Raw genomic sequence first — 8,854 nt, 5'->3', positions numbered from 1 at the left:
ATCAAGAGAAGATGGCAGGAATACACAGAGTCACTGTACCAAAAAGAACTGATCGATCTTCATCCATTTCAGGAAGTGGCATATGATCTAGAACCAACAAACAGATGCCCCACTGGAGGAACCCGGACAGATAAATTTATATATATATACATACATACATTTTCCTAAGATAAATTTCTCTCTATATACATATATACATTTTCTTAAGATAAATTTCCCTCTATATACATATATATATATCACCAGCCACTCCTCGGAAGGAAGATGGGGCAATCTACTTCTGTAGTGATACTGCCTTGGAAACCCAAGGGGGGGTCGCTATGAGTCGGGTCCAACTCAATGGCACATAACAACAACAACATATATAAAAGCTTTACTGGTTTTGTTTCTCTAGAGAACCCAGTCTAACACACATGATGTCCTTGAGCTCTTACAATTCAATCATAAGAAAACAAACAGCCCAATACAGAAATAAGCAACATGTCACCAAAGATGGTTGACAAGCCCATGAAAAGATGTTCCACAACATTAGTCACTGTTGGTGTTAGGTGCCCTTGAGCCAGTGCTGACTCACAGTGACCCTGTGTAAAACAGAACGAAACACTGCTCTTTCCTGCACCAGCCTCACAATGCTTGCTATACCTGAGCTCCTCATTGCAGCCACTGTCTATCACTGACTGCACTGTACTTCAGGATGGATCTTGAAACGTTCTTTGTGATGATGAAGGCCATGCCATTCCTCTTCAATTTGTCATTCCCGATACAGTAGATCTGATTCCAAATGTCCAAAACCAGTCCATTTCACCTCACTAATGGCTAGGATATCAATCTTTATGCATTTCATTTCATTTCTGACAACTTCCAATTTTCTTAGATCCATACCTCGTACATTCCATGTTCCGATTATTAATGGATGTTTGCAGCTTTCTTCTAATTTTGAGTCATGCCACATCAGCAAATGAAGGTCCTGAAAGCTTTACTCCATGTTGTTAAGATCAGCTCTCCTCTGAGGAGGCAGCTTTGCTCCAGTCGTAGTTTGAGTGCCTTCTGTCCTCAGGGGCTCATCTTCCAGCACAATATTAGACAATGTTTCTGGGCTATTCATCAAGTTTTCCAGTAATAGATCAGACAGTGTTTCCCTGCTATTCATAAGGTTTCCACTGGCCAATTCTTTGAGAAGTGGATGGCCCCTTCCTTCTTCTGAGTGTGTGTTAGTCTGGAAGCCTCACTGAAACCTGTCCACCGTGGGTGACCATACTGGTATTTGAAATACCAGTGGCATAGCCTCCAACCTCACAGAAACATGCAGCCACCACAGTACGACGAACTGACAGACCAGATAAACACAAATTAGGAGACCTGGTGGCACAGTGGTTAAGCACTTGGCTGTTAACCGAAAGGTCAGTGGTTCAAAGCCACGAGCCGCTCCATGGGAGAAACATGTGGCAGATTGCTTCTGTAAAGATTACAGCCTTGGAAGCCTTATGAGGCAGTTCTACTCCATCCTATAGGGTTTCTATGAGTCGGAATCCACTTAAGGGCAATGGGTTTGGATTTAAATGCAAGTTACAACCATGAAGAGATACCACTACAGCTCATTAGCATGGCTGACACTCAAGGCTGGCCATTAGAATGGTGACACTCAAGGCTGGCTATTAGAATGGCTGAGAATGTAGGGGCACTGGGACTTCATACCCTGCTGGCAGGGAGGCAAAATGAGGCAACTGCTTTGGTGGTTTCTTAAAAAGCGAAACACACCCAATATATATTCTCCCCATTGTACTCCATTTACCCAAGAGACAGGGAACCACGTGTCCATACGAAGACTTGGACACACATGTTCACCGAGATTCGCTGGTAACAGCCCCACAATGGAACCACCCACATGGCCATGGACAGTGAACAGATAAACAAATATGGTGCATGCATACAATGGAACACACATCAACAACAGAAAAGTATCAAACACGGACACACCTCAAACTCCTCGTGCTGAGTGGGCGGACCTGACCCAAGGGCACATGTGCATGGGCCCATTTATAAGGAATTCCAGAGAAAGCAAACTGGCCCACGGTGACAGGAAGCAGACCAGAGGTGGCCTGGTGACAGGAAGCAGACCAGAAGTGGCCTGGTGACAGAGGTGGAGGGGAGGAGCCCATGGGGCACAAAGAAATGTTAGTAATCATGGCTGTAGTGATGGGTTCTTAGGTGCACATGTGTCTGAAAACTACATGTGCATCAGACTGGACAGTAAATGTGTGCTTCGTGAAGATATACCATACTCCACACACGTGAGAAACACACATAGAGATGGGAGGCCCACGGCTTCTGGGCCATTGCGAGGGGCACGCTGCCCCTGGGAAGGCTTGGACCAGAGGCTTGGAGCACCCAGCACCCTGGGGCTGGAGCATGCTGTAGGGCAGGGCCACCCACTGCCCATGCAGCAAAGTGACCACGATCAGACGCGTAGCGCCGTGGAGCAGCTTTCTAGAGAGCAAGGACACGGCGAGTAAAATGAGAACTGGCAAAGGCATTTGATGCTCTCTCAGCAGCCGACAGCCACATGTCCAACAAGGCTAGCAGGTGGGAAGAGACGAACTGGTCAACAGGAAGGCGAGGAAAGGTCTGAACGCAGGCCATCCACGGAAAAGGGGTCAAGTGCTGGTCAACGTCCCTCAGGAGGAGAGCAGGAGATGCGAATGCCCAGAGCGGCCGGCGGCAGGACAGGCCTCCGTCCAGGACTTCAGAGGCTCAACCTCTTGGGCTGGGCAGTTCGCTTCTGCCAAAGGTACTAAGGCCCACATCCTGTAGGGGGCAGTTCTGTCCCGGGGAATTCGCCTTCCAACACACAGGTGTAGAGTCTGGGCCTTGATTTTCCCTCCTCGCGAGCCCTGGGTTGCAGACAAAAGGATCAGACAGACTCCGGAGACGTGCAGAGCCCACGCACCCACATGCAACCCAGAAGGCCAGGCAGGAACGTGCGGGCCATGGCCTACTCCATCAGCAGAAGGGACCCACCACCCCTGCTCAGGGCTGCTGGCTGCAAACTGTCAAGGAGGTGGCTAGGCTGAGAGAATGGAGGGGGGGGTGCAGGGGTGTAGGGACACACAGGAGGGACACACGGCACCCATACCTCCCCCAACAGTGAGCGCACAAAGTGATGTGCGAGGCTGACCCCTGGAAACGTCTAAACAGGCATTAGCAGAGGGCAGGCATGGAGATCCTAGCAGGCGAGGCCAGAGAAACGCATCCTGACGTGGAACCCCCTCCACTGTGCACAGGACTCAAAGGAGAACACCCACCAGCCATGGCAGAGTCTCTCAGGAAGGCCCTCAAACTGTTGGCACTGGACAGGAACTGGGCAGGGAGGGACCCTTCCCTCTGAGTTTTGATCCTTGCTAACATAACATAAACGCTCGGCATTTCTCAAACTGAAAGAACTGAAGAAAAAATTGAAGCCTCGAGTTGCAATATTGAGAGAGTCTATGGGCAAAATATTGAATGGTGCAGCAAACATCAAGAGAAGATGGCAGGAATACACAGAGTCACTGTACCAAAAAGAACTGATCAATCTTCATCCATTTCAGGAAGTGACATATGATCTAGAACCAATGGTAATGCAATGAAAGAACTGGCGAAGAACAAGGCTCTGGGAATTGATGGCATACCGATTGAGATATTTCAACAAACAGATGCCCCATTGGAGGCACTCACTCAGTTATGCCAAGAGATTTGGAAGACAGCTACCTGGCCAACTGACTGGAAGAGATCCATATTTGTGCCCATTCCAAAGAAAGGTGATCCCACAGAATGTGGAAATTATAGAACAATATCATTCAAATCACACGCAAGTAAGATCTTACTGAAGATAATTCAGAAACGTTTGCAGCAGTATATTGACAGAGAACTTCTAGAGGTGCAAGCTGGATTCAGAAGAGGACGTGGAACAAGGGATATCATAGCTGTTGTCAGATGGATCTTGGCTCAAGGCAGAGAATACCAGAAAGATATTTACTTTTGTTTTATTGACTATGCAAAGGCATTTGATTGTGTGGATCATGACAAATTATGGATAACATTGACAAGAATGGGAATTCCCGAGCACTTGACCGTACTCATGAGGAATCTGTACCTTGACCAGGAGGCTGTCGTTCGAACAGAACAAGGGGACACTACATGGTTTAAAATCGAGAAGGGAGTGCATCAGGGTTGTATTCTTTCTCCACACTTATTCAATCTATATGCTGAGCAAATAATCCGAGAAGCTGGACTATATGAGGAAGAACGTGGTATCAGGATTGGAGGAAGAATCATTAACAACCTGAGATATGCAGATGATACAACTTTGCTTGCTGAAAGTGATATTGAAGAATACAGTCTGCAGTATGGATTACGTCTCAATAGAAAGAAAACAAAAATCCTCACAACTGGACCAATGAGCAGCATCACAATAAATGGAGAGAAGACTGAGGTTGTCAAGGGATTCACGTTGCTTGGTTCTACAATCGATGCCAACAGAAGCAGCAGTCAGGACATTAGACGACATGTAGCATTGGGGAAGTCAACTGTGAAGGAACTGTTTCAAGTGCTGAGGAGCAAGGATATCTCCTTGAGGACTAAGGTGCGCCTGACACAAGCCATGATATTTCCAATCACCTCGTATGCATGTGAGAGCTGGACAATGAATAAGGAAGACCGAAGAAGAGTTGATGCTTTTGAGTTGTGGTGCTGGCGGAGAATGCTGAAAGTTCCGTGGACTGCTAAAAGAACTAACAGATCTGTCCTGGAGGAAGTGCAGCCAGAATGCTCCTTGGAAGCAAGAATGGCCAGACTTCGTCTCACCTATTTTGGTCATGTTGTAAGAAGGGACCATTCCCTGGAGAAGGATGTCATGCTTGGTAGGGTGCAGGGTCAACGAAAGAGGGGGAAGCCTTCAACGAGATGGATTGACACGATGGCTGCAATGATGGGCTCAAGTATAGCAGGGATTGTGGGGCTGGCGCGGGATCAGGCAGTGTTTCGTTCTGCTGTGCATGGGGTCGCTATGAGTCGGAAATGACTCGATGGCACTTAACAACAACAAGAACATAACATATACCAAAGCATTCGATTGTCTGGATCATGACAAATTGTGGATAACATTGAGAAGAATGGGAATTCCAGAACACTTCGTTGTACTCATGAGGAACCTGTACATAGATCAAGAGGCTATCATTCAAGCAGAACAAGGGGATAACGCATGGTTTAAATACATCAAGGTTGTATCCTCTCACCATACTTACTCAACTTGTATGCTGAGCAAATAATCCGAACGTGGACAGTGAATAGGAGGCATCAGGATTGGAGAAAGACTCATTAACAACCTGTGATACGCAGATGACACAACTTTGCTTGCTGAAAGTGAGGATGACTTGAAGCACTTACTGATGAAGATTAAAGACTTCAGTCTGCAGTATGGATTACACCTCAATATAAAGAAAACAAAAATCTTCAACTGGTCCAATAAACAGCTTCACGGTGGATGGAGGAAAGATTGAAGTTGTCAAAGACTTCACATTACTTAGTTCTACAATCAACACTCGTGGAAGGAGCAGTAAGGACATCAGACAACGTATGTTCTTGTTGTTGTTATGTTTTGTTGAGTCGGACCTGACTCATAGCGACCCCTCCTTGGGTTTCTGAGGCAGTATCACTATGGAAGAATATTGCCCCATCTTCCTTCCAAGGAGTGGCTGATCAAAACTGCTGCAAAAGACCTCTTCTACGTGATGAGGAGCAAAGATGTCTCCTTGAGGACTACGGTGTGCCTGACCCAAGCCGTGATATTTTCAATCACTTCATATGCATGGGGGAGCTGACAATGAATAAGAAAGACTGAAGAAGAGTTGATGCTTTTGAGTTGTGGTGCTGGCGGAGAATGCTGAAAGTTCCGGGGACTGCTAAAAGAACTAACAGATCTGTCCTGGAGGAAGTGCAGCCAGAATGCTCCTTGGAAGCGAGAATGGCCAGACTTTGTCTCACCTACTTTGGTCCTGTTGTCAGAAGGGACCATTCCCCAGAGAAGGATGTCATGCTTGGTAAAGTGGAGGGTCCACGAAGAAGGGGAAGGCCCTCAACGAGATGGGCTGACACGGTGGCTGCAACAATGGGCTCAGGCATAGCAAGGACCGTGAGGCTGGTGCAGGCCCGGGCAGTGTTTTGTTCTGCTGTGCATAGGGTCACTATGGCTCAGACGACTCGACAGCACCTAACAACAACAACATACTACTTCAGGAGCTCTGGAGGCATACTGCCTGAGGCATTTGACTGCTAACCAGAAGGTTGGTGGTTCAAACCCACCAGCCACACCTCAGAAGGAAGAGTGGGCAATCTACTTCCGTAAAGATTTATCTCCTTGGAAACCCAAAGGAGGTTGCTATGAGTTGGGATTGACAGGCTGGCAGTGAGTAGAACATACCACTTATGTAAACACATCCCTCACTACAATTGAAAAAGCCACGTGGGCAGACCTTCTGGTGGAAACAGAGATAATACCACCAGGAACTGCTCCCATCTCTCCCTGACTCCGGGCAGGAGTGCAGTGAGGGCAGGACCCCGGCCCAGTGCCTGGCTGAGGCAGTTCTCTTTCCCAGTTAATGAAACAAACATGTTTACCAAAACAAATGTGTCAGCCACACGCCTGTCCCTGGAAGCACTCAGCCCCTTCCACGTGCCCTTGCCTCTGCCCTGCCCGCCCTGGGGCGTGGGCCACGGTACGCCCCTGGCCAGCTCCCCCCTGCAGAGCACAGCTGCCGGGGCCAGCACCAGCCCTCCCACACTGACCAGCAGCACTGCCATGTCTCAGCAGGTGACTGGACACCCCCTGAGCCTGAGCCTGGGCTCTTCGTCTGGATCACCCTGGACTGGACAACATGGCAGGAGAGAGCCTGCCTTGGGCCTGCGGGGGGTGGGGGGTGCTCCCTGGCAGGGGGGCGCCTCGCCCCAGCATGTTCTCAGAGTGTGCTGACCAGCTGTCATGGAGTCTGGGTTCACACACATGGGGAAGAACACAGATGTGGGCAAACGTGGCACCAGCCACCCCCACCCTGGGAACTGGCTGTCCCTCTGCCCACCAGCAGCCTCTCAGCCCTGCGTTCCTCGCACGACTGCCACAGTAGAGCAAAGCCTCTAGGCCCAGGGGAACGGCAGAGGCTTCACCTGCGTAGGGCATGTGGGGCCCATTCCTGGGAGCCTCTGTCACAGGCACAGAGAGCCACACACACACACACACACACGCACACACACACCTAAACACAGACAGGCAAACTTACAGACACACTCACACATATGAACACACACACCCATGTATACACACACACGGACACTCAGATGTGGACAGTCTCAGAGCACATCCACAGGGTCCTGGGCGAGAGGCCAAGGAGGGTGGCTTAGCCTGAGGAAAGCCCCCCCTCCTACGGGCACGGACAGCTCCGCGTGGCCTCCTGCTCCAGGGACAGAGCTAGTCTGGGGAGGGGTCCGCTGGCAGGACCTGCCGGCACCGGGGCTCCTCGGCATTGGCCAGTGAAGCTCAGAAAGCAGCTTGCTGCCGTCTCCCCAGGGACAGATCCAAGGGGATGAGACCCAGCAAAGGGGCCAGGGACTGCGTGTCCTCCTTGGGGTGGATGTCGGGCCAGGACCAGGCACAGTGCTGCCTAATGTGACCTTCATCAGAGGTAACAGAGCCCCCTGACCACAGCTCCACACGACGGACGTCCCAAATTCACAGAAGAGCAGCTGGTGGTGCGAATGAGGGTCCACAGAGAAGCCCAGAGGCCAGGTGCCAGGGCACGGGGATGCCCAGGCTCGGCCCTCGCGCTCCGCGGACCAGCCAGTGCACCATCACCAGGACGGTCCGAAGCTCCCCGCCCCCACTGGGTCCCTAAAGCCCCCTTCTTCACTGGCGACACACAGGACAACACAAACACTCCTCACTGTTTCTGGACGGGTTTTCTCCGCTTCCGCCCGGCGTACAGGCACTCCCCCGGTGGGATCATTGTCTCGGGCCCTAGAAGAGAAAGGAGGGGTCATGTCGGTGGCACGGAGGGACCTGCACTGCCACAGCCTCCAGGCCACCAGGAGATGGGGCTGGCCAGGCACTCGGCCCTCACAGGGGTCCAGGGTCCCCGACCCTGGAGCAACCCCGATATAGGACCACACCTGTGTGTCACTGTGCTCAGAAGAGGCAGGGAGGACCCACAAGGACATGCCACCTCAGCCACAACACTGCATTCAAGCTGGGCACACCACACTGCACCCTTCCCACCATAGGGCCGTTCTTTCACGGGCCATTGTGGTCCTGTCCGTCACACTCACACAGGGAACAGTCCTGCTCTCAAGCTGGGCTCGGGGACACTCCACCAGGTAAGGACCCCGAGCGTGTCATCAGAAAGCAGCCCCGACTATGAGGGTCTGGCAGGCAGGACTCAGGCTGGGAGATGGAGCCGGCCTCTCCGGCACCGAGTCAGCGCGGGGACAGCTCGCGAGGCTGCCACGCCCCCTCGGTGGTCTCTGTGGCCAGTCTGTGCCGCTGTGGCCTAGTGCTGCTCCGCCAGCAGCCTCCTCTTCTCTGAAAGATTCCCCCCTCAGCTCTGCAAAGCTGTTTGCTCGCTGCTCTGAGCCTGACTGCTCAGTCGCCGAGCGGTAGGGCTGGGCACAGGGACGGGCATCCGAGCAAGGCTACCAACCCCACGTTTGCTGCCAAGAGCTGCAGGCTGGCTCAGCCCCACCCAGCGGGACGTTGTTGGGGCAGTGTGCTCTCCAGCCACGGAATCTGACTATTCTGTGCAGTGAGCATCTTGCCAGTGTGCAAGGAGGG

General features: G+C 51.3%; 1 protein-coding gene across 1 annotated transcript in view; it reads right to left on the bottom strand.

Annotated features, from left to right (window-relative positions):
• Positions 1-8,244, bottom strand: part of LOC103209902 (aryl hydrocarbon receptor repressor-like) — a 156,163-nt gene extending 147,919 nt beyond the window's left edge. The window contains 2 exon segments of the mRNA XM_007955804.1: positions 7,972-8,044; positions 8,148-8,244. Of these exon segments, the coding sequence (XP_007953995.1) occupies positions 7,972-8,044; positions 8,148-8,244 (170 nt within the window).
• Positions 8,245-8,854: the final 610 nt, after the last annotated feature.

This window comes from Orycteropus afer, unplaced genomic scaffold (assembly GCF_000298275.1).
Source record: "Orycteropus afer afer isolate SDZICR_OR568_19922 unplaced genomic scaffold, OryAfe1.0 scaffold00541, whole genome shotgun sequence".
Classification (NCBI taxonomy): Eukaryota; Metazoa; Chordata; class Mammalia; order Tubulidentata; family Orycteropodidae; genus Orycteropus; species Orycteropus afer.
Note: the sequence above shows the minus strand (reverse complement) of the source record. Positions and strands in the feature narration are given on the sequence as shown.